Below are 23,025 nucleotides of genomic sequence, written 5' to 3'. Positions count from 1 at the left end.
GTTCTCTTCTTCTGTCTCCATTTTTCAACTTCTCGTTGTCCCAAAAATATGATTCGTGGTCCACTAACGATTATCGAACCTTCTTATTGAATCCAGAACGCCTTTTAATGTGTCTGATTTACTCCTTCTGGTTGTAGAGTATCTTCTTCTATTTCCTCAGTTCACTACTTTTCTTTTTTCGGCTAGATTTCTTTCTGTCACTGTTTCCGCAGCTTCCTGAAAATTTTCTTCTTCACTATCAGAACTGTCTACGGGGGGATCTAACTGGTATGACTATCTCATTTTCTTAACTTCGTTTATATTTTCGTCTCTACTTTTTTCTTCTTCTTCACTTTCCGAAGAGTAAATTTTGATGTTGAGGGTTCATCTATTATGAAGGTAACACACTGTACTGTTTTCTTAATATGGGGGTTGGTTCTGGGTCCTCAGTTATTTCATTCTCTGAAGTTGAATTTTCGTCTATGTTATCAAATTCTATTTTATCAACATTTTCTGTTTGATTATTTGTTCCTTCGGGCTTGAAGCTTGACTCCTGAGTCTTTTTGCAATGGGACGGTCATCTGTATCTATTTCTATTATTTTTTGTTTTGTTTTTTCCCGGTGGTCTTCCTCTTTTCGGTTTCTCATAAGGGCCTACTTTCTTTTGTTCTTTTATAGTAGATCTGACTTTGACCTGCTTCTAAAAGTAGGATTTGTTTGGTTTTTAAAAGTTCCCACCTTTCTTTTTTCTTTTTGTTATCAGCAATTAATTTTTCTAGTTTTTCTTCTGTTTTTATTGTATTTTCCTGCGGCACTACTTATAGGGAATGCTTTAATTTCTGTTTTTCTTGACATTTCTTCTTCCTCTTCAGTATTTTCCGAGGATTGTGATTCGCTAGAATCTGTGTCGGTAGTTTCGTCTTCTTCTACACTGCTTTCTTCTTTTTGTACTGGATTTTCCGATAAGGCTGGTAACCAACGATTTATTTTACCAGGCTTGCACACAAAATCGTATTGTAATCTTGTAATCTTAACAACCATTTTGCCATTCTTGTAGTTGGTTTAATTGCATTGTTAATTATTTTTAAAGGCTCGTGATCACAAGATAATATGAATTTAGTACCATATAAAAAGGGTCTAAAATGTTGTAGGGCTTGTATTACTGCTAGACATTCTTTTTCTGTCTCATCGTAATTTTCTTCTGCTCCAATAAGAGTTTTTGAAAAAAAGGCTACGGCAAGTCGATTCCGTCCTTTTCCTGTGTGAGTACTGCACTGACAGCGTGCTCAGATGCATCGGTAGTCACTCTAAATATCTTCTTAAAATCTGGGTGTAATAATCGGATTTTTACACAAAGCTTTCTTAAGTTTTTTGAAACTTTGTTTTTCTTCTGTTCCCACTTAATATCTTATCCTTTTTAACAAGCTGTATAAAGGTTTCGCTATTTTTGCGTAGTCTTTTATAAATCTTCTGTAATAACCTGTTATGCCTAGAAAACCTTTTACTGTTTTGGGTTTTTGTGGAGTGGGAAATCTTTAATTGCTTCTATTTTCTTTGGATCTGCTCTGATTCCTTCTGCACCCACAATGTGTCCTAGGTAAGCCACTTCTTTCGTAAAAATTCGCATTTTTCGGGTTGTAATGCCAATTTTGCTTTTCTTAATCGCTCAAACAATCGAGATATTGTTTTGTCGTGTTCTTCTAATGTATTCGAAAACACTATGATATCGTCTAAGTAAACAAATAGTTCTGCTCCTTGTAATCCTGACAGGACATTATCCATGAGTCTTTGGAATGTAGACGCGGCATTTTTAATTCCCATTGGCATCCTTTTATATTGATAGTGTCCCCGACCGCAAGAAAAGGCTGTTTTGTGTTGATCCTCTTCGGCTGTCCCTATTTGGTGATAACCCATCGCTAGATCAAAAACGGAAAAATATTGTGCCCCCTCCTAATCTTTCTAAAATATGATTTATTAAAGGTATGGGGTAGCTCTCCCCCACCATTTTTTCATTAAGGGCTCGAAAATCTATTACCAGCCGCCATTTTTTATTTCCGTCTGCATCACTTTTTTTTAGGTACAATTAGTACTGGTGAATTGTAATTAGATTTAGAATGTTTTATTAAATCGTTTTCATCCATTTTATCAATTAATTTCCTTCCTGCTTCTTCGTATTCTGGTGGTTGTCTGTACTGCTTGCATTTTACCGGATTTTCGTCGGATGTAGGAATGTAGTGTTTTACTAATGGTGTGACTGGCAATTTGTCACCTGGCAAGTAAAATCTGTCTTGTCCCATTTTTACCCATTTTTTGACATAATTATTTTCTTCTGGATTTAAATAATCTAATTTTAATGTTTCTAAAATTGTTTTTGTTCGATTTTCTGCTAACCTTTCACTCTGTGTATTTTTCATTTCTTTTTCTTCTGCTATTTCGAAGGGTAGCAGTTCTTGTGGGGAAATTGAAACTGTAATGTCTCTCTCTGTAGTATTTATTGCCATTATTTTACACTTTCCTTGTTTTTGAGTTACAAGCGCTTCTCCTAGAAATATCCCTTTTCGAGTTTCTATTTTTGGTAAATATCCTTCTTTCAAATCCGTTTTTAGTACTGGAATTTCTACAACTTGTCTACTTCTGGCTTTAATACGCAGAACCTTAGGTGTATTTTATTTCCATTTTTATTTGGGGACTTGTTGAATAGGTTCAGGATAAGTAATCCTTGGTACGGGTTTCACTTCCTCTTCCAAATCTACATTAGCTTGTTTAGATTCAGGATCGATGAACGGTATGGGTTCAGTGGGCTTTGATGATGTATAAGACTATTATAAAAGAAGTTTATATTTGATCGTTCTTCTCTTAAAAATGGTCTTCCTAAAATTCCTTGGGCTTCTATTGGGAAACCCTCTTCTACTACATGGAAAGGATGTTTTTTTTTTCATTATTTCAATATCTACTGTTCCCAAAGTGTATACTTTTTCTGTTGTAATTCCAGTAATGTGGGATGTATTTGCAGTTGAAACAGGCGCAGTGCCTTTTAAAGCGGTTTCTTTTATTACATTTATGTCAGCTCCTGTATCTATGAAAAAATTTGCTTCGCCATTATATAGATGATCTCCTTCAGCGTAGCTACCGGTGATTCTTTTATTGGTGCTTTCTAATTTGTAGAGTTTGTATTGGTTTGGTATGGTAACACCCCTGGACGCATTGGGTTTTGAGAGTTCATCGGCGCGTCCGTCTGACGAACTTGCTGCCAGTTTAAATTGTTGGCTGTTCTGTTCGTTTGTCCTACACTGTATCCAGTTGGATTGTATTGGTTGTTTCCGTAATTTCTATATTCCATAGTTTGATCTTCTCCAATTTTCTTGTGTATTATTGAATGGGTTTGGTTGATTTCCTTGGAATGAGGTGTTCCTATATCGGTTTTGACTGTTGTATCTGCCATCAAATAATTCCCTATTTCTTGGGTTCCTTTGTCCCACGTTTGTTTCTTGGGTTGTTCATAATTGTTACTGTAGTTGTGTTTCGCAGGGTAAGAGGTATGTCCTTGTCGATTATTTACCCTCTTTCTTCTTGGGTTTGTTTTGCAAAAAGAAAAGCTTGTTCTAGGCTAGCAGGGCGTTCGAGCTTCAATTATATTTGAAATTTCTTCTGGTAGGGCTCTAACGAATTGTTGTCGAGCTACATCTTCTACTATAACCATAGTTGCATTAGCTACTGCAGGATATTTATTCTGTGCTGCTCCTCTCGCGCCGCTCAAATATCCTTGTAGTCTATCATGTAATTTGTGAATATCTTCTTCTCTATGCATACGTAATTTTGTAATTTCTACAAAATAATGTTGGAATGGTAATCCGGGAGCGAATCTTTCTATTAATAAGTCCATTAAGTCTGTTATTCTCGGAAATTGTTTATGTAGGGTGCATTGCCTTGCGCTTCCGTGCAATTTTCCTAATACTCCCGCTATGAACGTAGGTTGACAAAACGGGGTTAACGGAGAACTAGCATATACTACATTTTGTATAAAATCTTGTACACTCATGTTTTCTCCATCAAAATAAGGAACATTATTTACTGCCTGTTGCACTGTTAACGAGTGTGCTAGGGCTTGTTGTACGAGGATTTGTCCTTGTCCCTGATTCTCTACTGCCATTTCTCTTAGATTTACAGGATTGGCAGTAAAACCTAAATCCGTTCTATTTCTAAACATTCAGCTAATGTTGTCGCGTTCAAATTTTCTCCGCCACCTTCTTCTTCTTCTTCTGGTCCTGCATCTTCCACTCTTCTTTCTTGGTTATTTGGGGGAGGTTGTTGTTGTCTGTCCATTTTGGTTTCCTTTTTAATCGTTGATTTCTGCTGCTACTAGTTATATGAAAAACTCCCGAAATAATAGTCTAATAATGGGTGAGAAATCCAGCCACTTCCTCCTGCTGTTTTCCAACCTATCACTGCTAAATTGATATTTTGTAAGCTTGGAAACACTGGCTCTATAACTTGAAAATATACTTCTTGTTCTTCTATTTCTATTAATACGCCACCCAAAATTCTAACTTGTTCCCCAAGTACCGTTCCTATTTCTATGTCGCAAGGCCAATATTCTACGTCTAATATTTCTGCTGAAATGAAATTACTTTTTGTCTCTGTGGTTACTACTACTTGCGCTTGTCCTCCAATAAAATCTTCCCTAACTATATTTTTCAGAACTCTAATAGGGTATACTAGTTTGTACTAACTCATTAAAATGTAACTGACATTTGATATAGTTTTTGCTTAACTCATTTATTTAATATTTAAACTACACTTAACTTTGAGTTTGTTATTCGAGCGACAAATAAAAAATGTAAGATTTGTTTTAACGTTTATTAAAAACTTTAAATTTTTCTTTCTTTGTCCTCTCTTTTTTTTAAAGTTTATTTTAACGGCGTTTTTTTTTTAGGTTAGTCGAGATATTCAAATGACCCAACAAAAATTAGTCGATTTCTATTTCTATGATACTAGCACTGTCTGAATCGTAATGGTCAGTGACTCCTACGTTACTTACTACCTCTTCTCTTAATTGTACTTCTTCCCTATGAGCTATGATTCTCTCTTCTAACGCTTGTTCAATTGTTAATCTACCTCTATAATATTTCTATTAATATTTATAACTCCTGGAGCTCTTGGTATTTCTGGTTCTCGGATTGTAGGTGCTACTCTACATATGGGTTTTGGATTTAAAGGTGCATTCACCAAGTTATTGTAAATTTCTCTGTGTTTAGCAATAACAGAATAAATCTTTTTTGTTCCTCTTTTTCCTCTTTTACTTTTACAATTTGCTTTTGAATTTGAAATAAATGCCCCTTGTTTAGGCATAGGTAGTACGAAAATCAAACTCTACTAACAACAGTACGGGGAGACTGTGGTCTGTTGTGAGATGTATGATTAAATTCAATATTAATTAAAATTTTACATTTAATTAATATTGTATTGTTTCGTTTTTGAACAAAATTACTGAATATTCACTGCTAACGAAACTTTCGTTTTCGCTTGAAGAAATAAATTCTAAGCGTCCGTGAAAGTCGAGCGTATGAATGATAAAATATGCTTTTTTTAAAGAAATTTAAAAATACATATTACTCACTTCAGTAACTTTGAGGATTTGGTTAAATAAAATAAAAAGGATAGGTGATAATTCTGGAGCATTTATTTGTTTTTTTTTTTAACTAATAGATTTCATGAGGAATAAAAAAAAAATTTAGGATGTGAATTTCCCTTTAAATATTTTCCTTATTATATTCTTTTTTAAAAAAGAAATCTACTAACTACACTCAGCATTATGAAATTTTCATTGATGCTCACTGCTCGCGTACGCACGGCCTTGCGTGTTGTAATTTAACCCAGTTACGTTTTGATACACTTTGTTAAAATTCGCAAAGTAAGCTTTAAATTCTTTATTATTTTCTTTTTAATAATTTTTCATAAAAACTCTTAGATTTTTTTTATTTGCAATTGGTCTAATAAAAATTTCTATTCTATATATTTTTTTCTTACCCTCCGATAATTATCTGATTAAAAAATTTTCTCAAAACTTAATTCTGCTTTTCCTATGAAATCTTTATGCTGATTCACGCAACCTTAAATTGTCTAAGTTTCTTGTGATACTTTCGAGAACAGTATTTTTATTTTCTGCGCTTTGTTCTAATTTTTCTTCGGAAAATAACACTCGTTTTACTAAATCTACTTGTTCTTTATTGTATTTCTTTCGAATCAACACTACTCTGCTAGGGTTCTTCTTTATTCCTAAACTTTTAGTCTCATCAATTTCTAATTTCCCATACATTTGTAACTATGTTCTAACCTAACTGATTAATAGAATTTTTTTTTTAAAATGACTTTATTTAAACTTGTATTTTAGTACCCGTAACTAATTGGGAATTTTAATTTTTTTTGATTTAAACAAAGTTTTTAGAAATTTTTAATCCTCTCACTTGCCCAAGTGGCTACACACTTCCGGCAAGGTTAAGTCAAGGAATTGGGCGCGGTTTATTAAAGAAACCAGAGCTTGCCGTCGCAAGGGTAGTTACTGTTCCCTGTGTTCAACTTTAGTGAACATAAAAAAAAATCTCTTTTACCGCACTTTTTAAATTTGATATATTTTTCTCCTGTGAAGAAACAGATAGACAATTTTATATAAAATAGACAATCAATGCATTTCAATATGTATATATCTAAATTTCTCATAAAATATATTAATCTTTTAGTATTAATGTGTATAGTGTAACCCTGTATGTAAAAATTTAACTTTGTATATGTCTTTAGAGAAAAAAAAATTTTTTTAATTGTTAATTAAATTTTTTTTTTACTTTTTCTATCTTCTCCTTCCCCCAAAGAATAAAGAGAAAGAATCCCACCGCTGCCACCAGTTTGTTAAAGTAGGATTTAGAAATTTGATTTTAATTTTTAAAACTTTAACTTACGTGTCCTTCGGACAAAAGAAATTGTAAAGGTAGTGGATCCCCCTCTACTTAGTTATTGTTTCAACTAAGAGGTTGAGAACCCTACTCTTGTGTGAAATGAGAAGATAGGAAAATTGTTAGGATGTTTGAATTAAACCACAAAATGAAGATAATAACAATTAAATGTATATATTTTACCCAAAGTCCCTATTACAGATAAATCTAATTTTATGTGTAAGAAGAGTAAGTGTATCTGTGTGAATGGAATATTAGTGTGTGTTGTGACACGTAAGATCTTTACTCACTACTCGGTGATTCTTCCTTGGTAATACGAATCCAATGAATGTGTCTTGTCTTTACACCTGCTTCACGATGTTTTTCCGAAAAATTCAGGAAATACCAAATCTAGGTTCACTAGACTGATATTTCGCTGGGAACTTTAATATTCTTTTTAAGTTGCACAAAGTTTAAGATCTGAACCTCGTAAATAAAGGTTGTCTTCTAATATATATTTGAAATTAATGTTATTTATTCTTTAGTAGCTTTACTTTATCTTATTCTTTATGATATAAGAGACTTTTACTTTACTTTGATCACTTTAATTCTTTTATATTTCTTTCACAAATTCCTTTATTTTTATTCCACAAATTTTATATTCAATATCATTTATATTATTTTCAATATTTTCTTTTATTTCCTTTTTTTTTCTTTTTAATTATATCACTTTATTTTATTCTCTATATTTCAATTATATATTTTTTAAATTCAACCTTTTTTTATTTTTATTTATTTATGTTTTTCTCAATTAAATTCACTTTTCTTAACAAACTTCTTATTAATTTCTTTAAACTTCTGAGAAATATTTCAACTTTGAACTCGGCTAACTTGCCGGACTTAGAAAATGCCTGGCCCAAACTGCCGGCTACAACTACAGGTGACTACGACCTGGACTAAACTGCCCAGATTTCCCAGTGTCAATCAATTTTATTGAAAGACGATTTAGTGGGGGAAATCATAAATTAAGTTCATTGCACTTGACTGTTGTCAAGCCATTTTCCGCAATCTTGCAGATTTCGGCAGTGGTGTGATCCGAGTTCAGTGACTTGGATGCACCACTCCTTATATTGGGCAATTTATTTCAACAATTTCTCAAATAGGTCAATAAGCTGTTTGTCAATGAAGAGGAATTTGTTGAGAAATACTGTACTATATTTCTTAGGTTTTTTAACCCCAAGAATTGCGAAATTTAAAGGAATGTTAAATTTAATTGAATTACTTATTTTTTTAGAATTAGGTTTTTTTGATTAATAGAAATGCATTGGATTAGAATATCAAAACGAAGAATTTCTCTTTTGTGAGATTGCAAATATTACAAAGGGTTGTTTTGTGTAAGTGTTTTCTATGATGTTTAACAAAAATCTTGTGTTTTCTGTTCAATTGTTGCGAATGATTTTAATTTAACTATGATTAAAAGATATTTGACAATATAATAAGTTACGGAGTTCGGCCGTAACACTACAAATTCAATTATGTTCAAAAGTAATAAAATTCATCCTAGAAATTCAATTATTTTTAATTTTTTTTAAATTTCTCGTCAAAATTTTAATTATCCTTATAAATAATAAAATTCATCCTGAAAATTTATTTATTTTTAAAAGATATGTTAAAATTCTTTGCAAAATTCAATTATCTTTAAAAATAGGCCAGTCGGTGAGTGAAAAACTGCCAAAAAATGCAAACAGCAAAGTCTCAACGGTTTCTGGTAGTTTGGGGGCTCCTTATAAGAGCCCCACAGTTTGCTCTCGATTTCCGGGTGCGAAAAACAGTGTAAATAATCGCCAAAGTTTGTAAATCATGGTTTTTCGATGCTCGTTGCTTTCGGTTAAGTTTTAGGGGAAAAAGTTGTTATTGAAAGTTGTAGAGCTTGGAAATACCTTTCAAATGATGGGTCATATGTTAAAAAAGGTTAATTAGTTTAGTTGCAAATGAATTTAAACCATTAAAAATAGCACTTCTTTAATTGTTTAATAACTTTGTTAATAATTATCGAATTTGTTCATAACTTACTAGGAAAGTTTTCCTTGCGTAGCTGAATAAATCCCAAAAAAATTAACTAGATCGGAGAAATAGTTTATGCATAATTCCATTTGTTAACTAAAAACATGTAATTTTTCAACGGAATTTCCCCACTTTTGGTACATCGAAATTCGATTTTTTTTTTGGAAAGTACACTTAAGAAGTCAAACTTTCATCCTATTTAAATGGCCAATTGATTTTTTTATCTAAGTGCATAATAAAAAGGGTTAAAAAAGAGTGTGTTTTTTTGTCATAAACAAATGGAATTACTTAGCCAATTTTCACATTATCAATTAGCTATAAACGGCATATAATTCCATTTGTTTCCACAAAACTTTTCTAAAAAATAATCCGACTTAACTTGAAGGGGGGGGGGGGAGTTAACTTTTTTAAAAAAAAATCCTGAGAAGTTAATTATTAATATTTTTTATTGAAATTCGCACGACTTTTGGTTCAAAACATAGTAGTAGAGCTACACGGGTTCTGGCCCAGTTACCGACCGTCGGTAAGGTAGATTTCCTAATAGCTCACTTTCAGGTGGGTTAGAAGGGGTGTTCTACTTTACCGACCGAGTTTTTAGTACCGGCCGCCACCGCTAGATGGCGCCACCACTCAATTTAAACCCCCTTAGAGGGGTAATAAAATTTTTATTTTTGAATTTTCAAGTGGGTTAGAAGGGATGTTCTGTTTTACCGACATCTGTGTTCTGGCTGCCACCGAGAGATGGCGCCACATGTAAATTCCAACCACTTGGCGGGAAATTTAAATTTTTTATTTTTAAACTTTCAAGTGGGTTACAAGGGATGTTCTACTTTACCAACATCTGAGTTCCGGCTGCCACCGAGAGATGGCGCCACTGCATAATTCAAACCCCTTGGTGGGAAATTTATTTTTTTTTTATTTTTAAACTTTCAAGTGGGTTAGCATAAGTGCTCTACTTTTACCGACTGAGTTTTAGCTTCTGCTGCCACCGCTAGATGGCGTCAATTTTTACACAATTTAAACCCCCTTGGTGAGATATTTAAATTTTTATTTAATAATTTCAAGTCTTTTGGTGTGGAATGATTTCAAATTTCACACCACAAAGTGATTTCAAATCCTTGGCGGGATATTTAAATTTTTGTTTAATAATTTCAAGTTTATTAGTGTGGAATCATTTCAAATTTCACACCACAATTACCAACAATAATTTTACAATAGATGTTAAAATTGTATAGAATTATTATTGACTGAGTTTAAGTTTTAAATGTTCAATATTTATAATTTTTGTATATGTATATTCATAGATTTTCAATGATCTAACTTATATGGATTCACCCTTATTTTTATGATACATACAATTACCGAATTTTCATTATATTACGGAGCATGAAAATTAGAAGTCCACAAGAGCCAATCAGAAAAATATAGGAAATAAGGAAATGAATCGTATTGGTTGACATAATTAAATATTTCTAATTTGGTGGAAAAACTAAAGTTGGTAGTAATGATGCCATGTGCTCACAATACTTTTATTCTTTTTCACAAACCTGTTGAACTGGAAGGACGTTTTCCAACTTCCAAGAAAATGGTAAGTTCAATAAATTTTTGAATAGTGTTAAAATCATAATTCATTTATAAATTAAAAAAAAATATTACTTTAGTAATTATTTACGTTACATTTCACTAACATGCTTGTCTGTATTTATTTAGAGTTTTCATCCGAATGGGAGGTACTGTGGGCAATGCTGCTTCTGTCGCTTTTTCCATTTCATAAACCAATTTGTAAGTATTTTTCTAAAAAAATTGTCAAAAACATTTAATTGATGTTAATTATTTTATATTAATAAAATAAATTTTTTTATTTAATAATGTAATTATATTAAAAACTTAACCTAACCTCACTTCACCTAATGGAGCTGAAACTGGCATCCAGTTATTAGTAATATTAATTAATTTAATTTGCAAATTAAATTTAACTGATTTAATATTAATTATTTCAGGTTCTACCATCTCCAGAACAAATATGGAAACGACAGTTGCAACAAATGCAGGCTCCACAGTTGCAGGCTCAACATATGCTATCAATGCAGGCTCAACAGTTGCAATTGCGACCACTTCAGCAAATACAACCGCGACCAGTGTTGCAAGCACAACCACGAAAACCACGTCAACCACGTCAACCAAAACCCAAGTTGCCAGCAGAAGTCGTTCAAGCAAATAAGGTATAAATATATATATATATATTTAAAATTATATTTGAATTAAAAATGTTTATTTTCAAATAATAATAATTATTATCAAAATTGTATCAATATTTATGTCAATAATCTAATTTTGAATTTTTTTTTAAAACAATTTTGTGAGGGGTTTGATGTATTTTTTATTTCAACAATTTACAATTCTTTAATTTTAGCTTCTTTTACTTCTTTTGAAATTATAATCGAAATTGTATCAATATTTATGTCAATAATCTAATTTTGGATTTTTTAAAAACAATTTTGTGAGGTGTTTGGTGTATTTTTTATTTCAACAATTCACAATTCTTTAATTTTAGCTTCTTTTACTTCTTTTGAAATTATAATCAAAATTGTATCAATATTTAGGTCAATAATCTAATTTTGGATTTTTTAAAACAATTTTGTGAGGTGTTTGGTGTATTTCTTATTTCAACAATTTACAATTCTTGAATTTTAGCTTCTTTTACTTCTTTTGAAATTATTATCAAAATTGTTTTAATATTTAGGTCAATAATCTAATTTTAAAATTATTAACGAATTTTGTTAGTTGTGTGTAGTTATTTTTATTTGAACAATTTCTAATTCTTCAATTTTAGCTTCTTTTACTTCTTTGAAATTATTTTATTTGTCTAATCTTTGAAATAATTATAATAAAATTTTCAACAAATTTTTAATTATTGTTTTACATTCTGCAGGAAAACGAAAATAGCAGTCTGAAGCATAAAACTAGGTGGGAGCCTGTTGAGAAATACACCCCGAAAATAGTAAATAAAATTGATGACTATATACCAACTCCAAAGGAGGTTCTTCTAAGCATGCAATCTCAACAGTCACCACAGCTGCCTTCTGCGCAGTTAGCTGAAAGCATCAGTACAAATCAACTAGTATATTTTTTTTTCTTTATTCTCTCTTGCAGGTCTTCTCTCTTACAGTTCTTTATTCTCCCGATTCTCTCTTACATGACTTTTTTCTCTATCTTTCTCTCTTACAGTTCTTTATTCTCCCGATTCTCTTTTGCAGGACTTTTTTCTCTATCTTTCTCTCTTACAGTTCCTTATTCTCTCTTTCTCTCTTACAAGACTTTTTTCTCTATCTTTCTCTCTTACAGTTCCTTATTCTCTCTTTCTCTCTTACAAGACTTTTTTCTCTATCTTTCTCTCTTACAGTTCCTTATTCTCTCTTTCTCTCTTACAAGACTTTTTTCTCTCTCTGCCCCTCTTAAATGCATTTTTTTCTATCTCTCTTGCAGATCTTTTTTTTTTTTCTCTTACAGGTATTTTTTTTCTTTAGTCTCTCTCACAGGTCTTCTCTCTTACAGTTCTTTATTCTCCCGATTCTCTCTTACATGACTTTTTTCTCTATCTTTCTCTCTTACAGTTCTTTATTCCCCGATTCTCTCTTACAGGACTTTTAACTCTATCTTTCTCTCTTACAGTTCCTTATTCTCTCTTTCTCTCTTACAGGTCTTTTTTCTCTTTCTTTTACAGTTTTTTTCTTTCTCTCTTACAGCCATCTGTCTTATAGGTCTCTCTCTCTCTCTCTCTCTCTCTCTCTCTCTCTCTCTCTCTCTCTCTCTCTCTCTCTCTCTCTCTCCTTTAGCTCAATACTTTTTTCAGTTCTCTCTTTCAGATTTTCAACAATTATTTAATTTTTATTTTCTAGTAATTTCTTTTAATTCAATTTATCATATTTCCCTTTTATTTGATTTTTCTTTCTAGTTATTTCTCGTTTAGTTCAGTTTTAATTTTTTCTTTTTAGGAATTATTTTTATTTTTTTTTCTTTCAGTTTTTATTTTTCTTTTTAGTTATTTATTCTAATTCTATTTTTCTCTTTTTCTTTCAGTTTTTATTCTTCTTTTTTAGTTATTTCTTTTATTTCAGTTTGACTTTCTTCTTCTACATTATCTCTCGTTTTTTCAGATCATTCTTTTATAACGTTTCTTTCTTCCTTTTATTCAAATATTGTATTTGTTTCTCTTTCCCATCTTATTCTGTTTTTTTTTAATTTGTCGTATTATTATTATTATTTTACTTTTTATTTATTTAATAAGTTAAATTTGTTTTATAGTAAACATTTTCTGTTTGTAGAAATAATATTTGATAAAATGGATCACATCAATCCTCTTTTAAATTGTCGAGAGGGTCTGGAACCAGATGATGATGATGATGATGATGACAATGATTTTATTATTATTAATGAATATGTGAATTATTATGAAAATGGTGATGATGATGATGCCAATGATGGTGGTGGTGATGATGATGACGATGATGATACTTCCGCTGTCATTATTTATGATGAGTTCGCTCATAATGATTATGAGGAAGACGGCGATGACAATGAAGATGACGATAATGACGGATACGACAGTGCGGGGGAGACAATCATCATAAGCGATGATGATGATGATGATGATGATGATGATGATGATGATGATGATGATGATGATGATGATGATGACGTTCTGATAATAGATATCGATCCTAAGGAAGTTAGTTAGGAATTTTTATTTTATTTTAACTTTATCAAATATTATTCTAATTTAAATTAACTTTCAAAATATCTTTAATTTTTAGATGTCGGAGATTCTAGAAGATAATTCGTAGCCTTAAAACTATCAAGTTTAATTTTTAAATAAAAAGGTTTTTCATCAATTTACGTATTTATTTTTATTTCCATTAATTTTAACGCGCATAACTTGAGCGTATATTATAGTGGGGGTAATTCTGCGTGCGCATTCAAGAGTGTGGTGGGGTTGAAGAAAAAAGTGGGGTTCAGGTTATATAAGGCGAGTTTCAAAGCTGTTAGATCATTCTTATTTCAGGATCTAGAATTAGCAGTAAGTGTAATAAGTTAACCATTTTATAATTTCTTTTCAGCTCCTTTCTACCTTTCAATTTCAGGTTTATTTCAAAGATTTTAGCTTTATTTCCAGGTTTTTTTGTTTATACTTCAGGTTTATTTCAAAGTTTTTTTTTTAACTTTATTTCCAGGTTTTTTTTTTGTTTCCATTTCAGGTTTATTTCTAAGATTTTTATATTACTTACAGGTTTTCTGTTTACATTTCAGGTTTAGTTCTAAGTTTTTTCAGTTTCATTTAGTTTTTTTTTTATTATAAGATTTCTTTTCAGCTTTATCTTTTAAGTTTGCATTTCAGGTTTATTTACAGGTTGCTTTGGTTGTTATAAGTTTTTTTAAAGGCTTTTTATTGTTTGCTCTAATTTTTTTAGGTTGTTTTAAAATTTTATTTTGCTAAATTTCTTTTTTTTTCAGATAAATTTTCTAAGTTCTTTTTTCAGCATTATGTTATGTTTTGAATTATATTTATATTACAGGTTTATTTCAATTACAGTTCTTTGTTTCTCTTCTTTTGTTTAAGGTTTTCTTCTAGTTTCAAACATATTAAAAATGGATCTAGAAAAAGTTAACTCCGTTGGACGTTTTGAAGGTTACCTGCCGACGAAACCGCTCGCGGAATTGATGAAAGATGGACTGTACTACGTCTTAAAAATGAAGAAGGTCCAGACCAAATATGGACCTAGGATCATAGTTGAGATTGATGCTAATTTCGTCACATACTTACCAACAAGATTCATCAAGCTCTTTGAGGATGAACCCACCACCTTGGACATGATGAAAGAAGCTGCGATATCGAAGAAACTTCAAATGAAGTATCTTGGAGGACCATATAATGTTGTTGAATTTAAATTGTTACAATAAATTGTAAAAAGAAAATGTATATATATTTAAAAAAATTTTGATAAAATAAACACACAAAGTTTTACCTATAAATTGGTTTTAAATTTACTTTCCTCCTTCTCTTAGTATAAGTTATTTTTCAGAATTAGAATAAGTTTTATTTTCAGAAATTATAAAAGAATTTAAATTAAATTTTAAAGGATAGGTTGTTTTTGAAATTAAGAAGCATTGTTTTAAATTCATAACATTTATTTTTGATAACTTAATACTTAAATTTTACAAAAAAGATTCACAATTTTCATAAAAAGATTTTAAAGTAGAGTCAGTTTCATCAATTCCATTAGAAATAGCACTTATATATTGGTTTGGAGGATCCAAAAACCAATCGCGTAGAATTTTAACATTTTTTACAGCACAATTTTCACTACAAAAAGTATGATGCGTACACGTCGTTAATAAATCAGACTTAATTTTTTTCAACGATGGACAATTAAAATCTTCCAAGTTTTGTACGTTGAGTAAATATTTTTCTAGCCAATTCTTTTTTTCTAAACCTTTAACGTAAATTACACTTGCACTTCGAAGTATATCTTGTAGAATTGGTCGAAGTTCATCGTATGAGACGTCTCCAGCTGTCCAATGGATTCCATGGTAATTATGTGTTAGCCAAAGATTTTCACTTTTGTAGCGTCCTGCCAGTGAATTCCAAGGACAAGGAGGTTCAAAAAGATAAACGAGAGGCTGTGCATCTGGTTGAAGAGGAAGTATCGCCAACTCTTTAAAGACAAACTCGTTGTTGGCTCTTTTAAAACCTTGAACGTCTACGATAAACTCCATTTTTGAAGCAGAAATGAATTTCTAGCCGAGAGCAGCTGCTTTTATAGTAATCACCTCCCACCACTACCACATTATCCCCACTCCTTTACAATAGTTTCTTTACAACGCCGCTGATTGGCTTATATTGTATGACGCGGTCATGGATGATTAGGCAATAGGCGGTGGTCTCGGCTGGCATGTTGATTCCTGCTTCAAATTCTAACCTCACATCAACTGATGCTTGTTTTAAAAACTCGTTTTGTTTAGAACAATCAATAACAATTAGAGGAAATAGACTTTTAAAAATATCCTTTGTTAAAATAGGTTTTGAATCTTTACCATAATAGGATGATTGAAAATTAGCGTACATTTCATAAAGTAGAGAGTACTGATTTTGATCAAAGTTTAAATTTAAATTTCCGTAAGGATAATATTGTGAATTTAAAAAGAGTTTAACATTTATAATATTACAATGGTCAAAATGACAGGCATATTTTTTTTGTTTATCTTTCCTCGCTGTTTGAAATCCAACAATAACATAACGAGGTTTCTCTAATTGCGTTGATGTTTTAATTTGCCACAAAACTTTTGAACTTGTAGGAATTAAAGGATACTCATACATTTTCCACGACCTAAAACTTATTGAAATTAATGGATCCTTTTCAATATATTTTAACAATTTAACTTTGTTATTGTCAGAAGGTAAAACGTATGGAACCATCCATTCAAGTTTATTGATGGAAATTTTAAATTCCTCATCCCCTCCTTGTCCTGTTTGAATTACGGCATTCACGTCAGAACGTGCTCTTGTTAAAATAAGTTCATGTTTAGCGTTCATAATGATTTTTTTATAATCTTCAGCAAAACCAAAAATCATGCTGAGTGGTATTGTGACATCAAAATATCCATTTTCCAATACAAGTCTTGCATCAGCTGCAATTTTTGAATATCCAGCATTTTCAATAAAATTTAGCTGATTTGATGTTTGCGAGGTGTAATTTTTCATGATTGTAGTATGTCCAACGTATTTGCAGCGATCAATTTCAATACCATTTAGTTCATAGCGAATTTCATCAAACAAAAAGCATACAGCATTATTACTTAAATGTACGTTTTGTGTAAGAGTAATTCCATCATTTTTAGTTAATCTACCAAAAATGTGTAATGAACTTTTACTAGGTAAAATGCACAAGTCTTGATGTTGTACTGCGATTCGAATTTCATCGCTATTGTTAAAAGATGAAGATGCGTATGGTTGATGAGCATGAATTTCATAATGAGCTATTGACTCATCGAAATTCACTGCTGCTGGAATATTGAGAAGTTCGTCCATTTTTATTGCAACAGCAACCAAAAAATATGTAGATTAATTGTCTTGTTGTCTTATTTTCTTTCCTTGAACTTTTAGACCTAGTTCTTGCAGAAAGAGGCGATTCTGAGGTGTTAACAGCTTGTGAGATAAATTTAGACTGATTGGATTCTTGCATGTTGTCTGACTTTTATAGTTTCCACCAACAACAGCTCTTTGATTATAAACGATTCCCATTACAAAGACTTTATATGCAATCGAATTGTTATAGTTTCTCCTCTAAAATTGATTAAATCACCGTCCTGATCGACAATTCGCAGTTGTATATTATGTATTGTCTTGGTGGCAATCGGAAGGTAAATGACGTGTGCAGGCACTTCCACAATCTTATATCCTGGTGGAACGCTAAGGAAGAATTCATGTATAGTGTGAACTTTTTGGTTATTTATATACGCTCCAGATGTGATATTACACTCAATTCTAACTGAATTAACCTTTAAAATGGCTACAGGTAAATCAGAAATATGTGCTCTATGAGATGATAGTTTCTGTGATGTAAATCCCAACAACTTACCAATCGAATCTTTAGGTTTAAAATCAATTGGTAAATTAGATTCAACAATACTGCGTAATGTATTATTATTAGGTTTTATACTAATAACAGTTCCAGTTTTTACAGAATTTTGTAAATATGATTCAATATCTTTAATTTCATAACTTCCAGTTGGAATATCAATTACTTGATTTCCAACGTAAAACTTGTTATTTCCTTTATCAATATTAGGAATTGAATTAAAAGTCAATAGTTCGACAAGACCAAGTACATAACTTTTATTTGAATTTAGTTCTATTGGAGGGAAATATTCAGCTCCCAGAACTGAAGAATTTCCTGTTAACGTTAAAGTAAACGAATCACTCATGTTGCTGTCAGATTTTATACTGAAAGCTTACAGGTGTTACATAGTCTTATAAAGGTTAAAACAACTCTTAATATTTAGTTGATTAAACAAAAATTTGAGACACAAGTGTCCACATACAAATGTATCATAATTTTGATATATTTTATGATTATATTTTATTAAGCTACCATCACCCAAGTAAATGACAAGATCTGTTGGTGGAGCAAGGTTGCCAAAACTATCAAAATACATTATTTTGTTTTTGAATTTTTTATATGCTACCCAATGTGTTCCAGCACCTTCTTTATTATCAAGATTAATTATTCCTGATTCATACTTGTAAGGACCACTTACAGGTAGTTCATTTCGCATAAAAATACCACGAAAATGCGGTATTTTGACAGCTTTGGCATGCTTCCACAGATCAAAGTCAGTTAATGGACGGTGAGGTAGCTTCAAAACAAGTTTTTTGTTTTCCTTCTTGTTGTTCTCTTTTTTCTTAATGCTCGTTTCTTCTTCTTTCTTGATGCTCGTTTTTTAATTCCTTTTCCTTGAATGTAGGGTTTCAAGTGGAGACCAAGTCCTTGTCGATAAGGTTTAAGGTGTAATCCCTTTCCAAGTGATATGGCTTCCATGGATCTATTGTGACGTTGAGCTTCTGCAAGCTGTTCACTAGCTGTTTTAGCCTTATTAACAGCCCTTGCTATTCCTGAAGCTCCTCCAGCAAGAGCTCCTAAAGCACTAAGTCCAGCAAAAATTGGAACTAGCGGTAAAATTCCACCTACTTTAGTAGGTACAGGAAGAATTCTAGGTGATAAAATTTTGGATTTACCACCAACATTTTTTATTGCTTTTCGTGCACCAACTATAGCTGCTCGAATTGATTCTTCAGCATTATTACCAGGAGCCATACTTTTTCGTGCAGCATCAACAATTTTTCTTAGCGCTATTTGCTTCTTCTTACACATTGTTTTACTCTTCTTCTTTATAGATGATTTTCTTTTTCTTCTCATTCCCATGCCTAACTTTGATTTAGCTTTCATGGTTCCGGATATAGCTAAAGCAGCTGCTCTTTCACTTACACCAGAATCTTTAGCTGTAACACGTTCCCAAGCTCTCTTAGCTAATACTTTATCTGCTTCGTTTCTAGCTTGAATATTTTCACGATTTTGCGAATAAGCAATGTCGTGTTGTTTACATGCAGCGTCCAGTGGATTAATTCCTTGGTCACCTCGTGACAAACGCTTAGCCAACTTTGTACCAGGCCCACAGAATTGGTATCCTGGTAAATGTAACTCAAACGGTAAAGTATTGATGATACGATTAATTAAACCTTTTCCTTGATAGCGTTCTTTTTTCACCTCCTGATGCAGAATCATACTTCACTCTACAATGGTTGACGTGAAACTGACAAATTGACTATAAAAGCTAGGTATTTATAGATTTTCGAGCAGTTACTGTCAAGATGCAGTTCACGAAACAACCTGTCGCACTGCCAATCTCTAGTATAGATGTTGAAACTAATGAAAAAAAGATTAAACGTCACGGTAGTCTGTTTTCAGACAGCATTCGTGCAGTTTTCTGTGGCCCCTCAAATTGTGGTAAAACAAATGCTCTTCTTTCCCTAATAATACATCCAAATGGTCTAAGTTTTGAAAATATTTACCTCTACTCTAAATCTCTACAGCAACCGAAATATAAATTTTTAGAAAATGTAATCAGTCAGGTAGATGGTGTTGAGTATTTTCCATTTAGTGAACATGAAGAAGTAGTATCTCCAAAAGATGCTAAAGCAAATTCAATATTCGTTTTTGATGACATTGCTTGTGAAAAGCAAGATAATGTTAGAGCTTTCTTTTGTATGGGCAGACATGTAAACGTTGACAGTTTCTATTTATGTCAAACGTATGCTCGTATTCCTAAACATCTAGTTCGAGGTAATGTTAATTTATTGGTTCTATTTAGACAAGATGAAAAGAATCTGAAACATGTATACGAAGATCATGTTAATACAGATATGAGTTATACTCAATTTCGCGATTTATGTTCAGAATGTTGGAAATCTGACAAATATGGATTTGTTGTTATTGATAAGGACCGTAATTTTAATGAAGGAAGATATAGAAGAGGATTTGATTGTTTCATTTCACTATAAATACAAGAAGTTCATTGAATTTTTCATTAGTATAGTTTATCTTGTCTCGAAGAAAACATGTATCGAAAAGAGCAAGAAACGCTTCGTCAAATAGCAAAAGCAAGTGATGCTATTAGGCGGAAACATCGTTTACTCAAAATGGGTAAAGAGGCTGCAGAAACAGTATTGAAAGAAACTTTTCAACCAATAGTAACACCCCTGGAAAAGCTGGTGAACATAACTGACATACCTTTCAAAAATATTAAAAAAGAAAAAGTTAAAAAGGAGGAAAATGATTTTTCTTTCTCAACTGCTGTTGATGAGGAAGAGGAATTTGATAAAACACTACTCAATGACAGTCTATTTGATAAGAGCAACAAGTTTGAAGAAGGAGAAGAACTTAATTATGAAAATTTGACAAATAAATTTATTCAATTATTGAATAAAAATAGGAAAAGTTTTTTAGATATGGTTTATGGAGTACGTAAGCTTCCTAATGGTTCTTTTATTATTGGTGATACACCAGTTGATTTAGAAGGTTCACATATTCAACTTGCTGGAAAGAAAAAATATTTAAAAACTGCTGGGTTGCTTGAACTTTTATTTCGACAAGAACCTAATCCTGCATTAATAAGTTCAGTTGATTTGGAAAATTATAAAGAAATTCTTGTAGCTACAAATGCACACCGAAAAAATTATAGTTCCAGTGGACTTGTCAACGTAACCAGGAGTTCTAAATACACTGTTGTCATTTCAAAACTTTTTAAGGGTACGCCAAAAAAGGGTAGTGGTGTTTTGAAGAAGAAGAAGAAGCTTGGAAAGAAATTACCTCAATTTATGATTTCAAAGAAACAATTTAACCCAGACTACATCTATTGGGATGATCCCAATGAACTAGTTGACCGTTTACGTCTGCTAGTAGCATCACAGCAAGCTGGTAATCCAAGCCATAATAATGAAATTATGTCAATCATCGAAGAACTAAGTGAAGCTCGCATTATATTTTAGGAGAGTACAAGCAAATAGAGCTTAGTATTAAAATGAGCATTGATGTGTTTGGACATCCCTTGTCACGGCCTCTTGCAAGTCGTGGACTTCCTGGACCTTCTGGAATTGGTTTTAAAATTACTCAAAGTGAACAATACGACATTGATAACAAAAGACTTTGCAACGTTCAAGACGCTGAAGAGCAACAAGACGCTGTAAATTTAAGACTTGCACAGAAAATTATTAAAAACGAGATAAAAACAGTTTTTCAAATTACATCTTCTTTAAGATCAGCTATTGATGATTTGAATCTTTATATCCGAATTATCGAGGATAGGGTGAACGAAAAACTTAAAGAAATTGAATCACAGCAAAATTACATTATCAAAGAGGCTAAATTTATTCAACAGTGATGGCTGATCAAAAATTAACAGTTGTAACTGAACTGCATAAACAAGCTAGAAAAAATTATCCTCGTCGAAAAGTTCAAATGCGTGGCATCGATGAAACCTGGCAAGCAGATTTGGTTGAAATGATACCTTATTCTTATTCTAATAAAGGTTTCAAATACATGCTCACAGTTATATACATTTTTTCCAAATATGCCTGGGCTGTAGCTGTAAAGAGTAAGAATGGAAAGGATATTTCTTTGGCCATGAAAACTATTCTCAAACAAGGCCGAATTCCAAAAAATTTGCATACTGATAGAGGAAAAGAATTTTACAATTCTGAATTTAAGAGTTTAATGCAAGAATTTAACATTAATCTCTATTCTACATATAGTAATTTGAAAGCCTTAATTGTTGAAAGATTTAACCGCACTCTAAAAAACATGATGTGGCCTGAATTCAGCTTGCAAGGCAATTATAAATGGATTAATCTTTTACCAACTCTCATGACAAAGTACAATAATAAAAAGCATCGTACTATTGGTATGAAACCCAAAGATGTCACCTTAGAAGATACAAGAGAACTGCTGAGACGTATCCGTAAACTACGTAGAATTCCGCTGAAAAGATCAAAATTCAAAGTTGGAGACAGAGTTCGAGTTAGCAAGTTTAAAAATATCTTTGAAAAAGGATATACTCCCAACTGGACAACGGAAGTATTCACCGTGGATAAAGTTAAATCAACAAAACCAGTTACATACAAGCTGAAAGATTACCAAAATCAACCCATCGAAGGTGGTTTCTACGAAGAAGAATTGCTGAAAGTCCAATATCCAGATGTTTACCTCGTAGAAAAAGTTCTCAAGACTCGTGGTAATGATGTATACGTGAAATGGCTTGGATTCGATAGCTCACATAATAGTTGGATAAAAAAATCTGATATGTAATATAGTTAAAGTGCAATTTTCGTTTGTTTCAAAGTTTGTACTTTGTGAAGATTCGACCTAATTGAATATTGCGTTCTAGATTGCATTTTAATATTTCGAAGACAATAAACATAATCATCAAAGTCGATATTTTTCTTAACAACTCCTGCTTTGACACCTTTAGCCTTTTTTATTAAATCTTTCCCTTCTACACGGACGCTGTACATTTTGCTCCGCAAGCCAACAAATTCTGTTACAATTTTTCCATTGCATTCATCCTTCATGAGACCTAATATCTTTTTGTTGGCTTGCGGAATATTGTACACGTTATTAACCGGATAATCAGAAGTGTCGAATTTCATAATGTCTTGTTTCATATCGGCGTAAATGTCTGAGCACTTGATTTCATAAATCAGACTATCGGTGTCGGTGTACAATAATTTCAATTTTTTTTCATCATACTTGTTCAACATATAATCATAATGGAAGTCGTAGATCAAAGTTTTTGACACATCCAAAACAGTCAAGCCAACATACACCGGCTTGTTCATTAGTACCTCCATTTTCCTAAGTTCCACAGCAACCAAATTCTCATTAAAGATGGCTCTGCTGTGGAAGTTAGGCTTTGCTATTAAGGCTTCAGCTCCATACCTACCCTC

General features: G+C 31.9%; 3 protein-coding genes across 3 annotated transcripts; 2 read left to right on the top strand and 1 right to left on the bottom strand.

Moving 5' to 3' along the window:
* Positions 1-10,473: 10,473 nt before the first annotated feature.
* LOC122502323 (phosphopantothenoylcysteine decarboxylase subunit SIS2-like) lies at positions 10,474-13,793 on the top strand. Its single transcript, XM_043612309.1, has 5 exons — positions 10,474-10,557; positions 10,680-10,751; positions 10,970-11,191; positions 11,902-12,076; positions 13,295-13,793. The coding sequence occupies exons 1-5, from the start codon at positions 10,474-10,476 to the stop codon at positions 13,705-13,707; spliced, it is 966 nt and encodes a 321-aa protein (XP_043468244.1). The 3' UTR covers positions 13,708-13,793.
* A 2,035-nt stretch (positions 13,794-15,828) lies between these two features.
* LOC122502322 lies at positions 15,829-17,055 on the bottom strand. The gene is made up of 2 exons (XM_043612308.1): positions 16,408-17,055; positions 15,829-16,110 (listed from the first exon to the last, which is right to left on the bottom strand). The coding sequence occupies exons 1-2, from the start codon at positions 17,053-17,055 to the stop codon at positions 15,829-15,831; spliced, it is 930 nt and encodes a 309-aa protein (XP_043468243.1).
* A 4,831-nt stretch (positions 17,056-21,886) lies between these two features.
* Positions 21,887-22,387, top strand: LOC122502321. Its single transcript, XM_043612307.1, has one exon. It carries the CDS (start codon positions 21,887-21,889, stop codon positions 22,385-22,387), a length of 501 nt encoding a protein of 166 aa, XP_043468242.1.
* Positions 22,388-23,025: the final 638 nt, after the last annotated feature.

The sequence above is a fragment of the Leptopilina heterotoma genome, unplaced genomic scaffold, assembly GCF_015476425.1.
Source record: "Leptopilina heterotoma isolate Lh14 unplaced genomic scaffold, ASM1547642v1 Lhet_227, whole genome shotgun sequence".
In the NCBI taxonomy this organism is placed as follows: domain Eukaryota; kingdom Metazoa; phylum Arthropoda; class Insecta; order Hymenoptera; family Figitidae; genus Leptopilina; species Leptopilina heterotoma.
The sequence above is the reverse complement of the archived record's forward strand: the minus strand, read 5'-3'. Positions and strand labels throughout refer to the sequence as shown.

What these genes read in the sequence shown, in the direction of transcription:
- LOC122502323 (XM_043612309.1), top strand. Translation starts at nt 10,474, where the DNA reads ATGATGCCATGTGCTCACAATACTTTTATTCTTTTTCACAAACCTGTT. An exon ending in AAGTCGTTCAAGCAAATAAG is followed by an intron (nt 11,192 to 11,901) that starts GTATAAATATAT and finishes TACATTCTGCAG; the next exon opens with GAAAACGAAAATAGCAGTCT. An exon ending in GCAGTTAGCTGAAAGCATCA is followed by an intron (nt 12,077 to 13,294) that starts GTACAAATCAAC and finishes TTCTGTTTGTAG; the next exon opens with AAATAATATTTGATAAAATG.
- LOC122502322 (XM_043612308.1), bottom strand. Translation starts at nt 17,055, where the DNA reads ATGGACGAACTTCTCAATATTCCAGCAGCAGTGAATTTCGATGAGTCA. An exon ending in TACCTTCTGACAATAACAAA is followed by an intron (nt 16,111 to 16,407) that starts GTTAAATTGTTA and finishes GATCAAAATCAG; the next exon opens with TACTCTCTACTTTATGAAAT.
- LOC122502321 (XM_043612307.1), top strand. Translation starts at nt 21,887, where the DNA reads ATGTGGCCTGAATTCAGCTTGCAAGGCAATTATAAATGGATTAATCTT.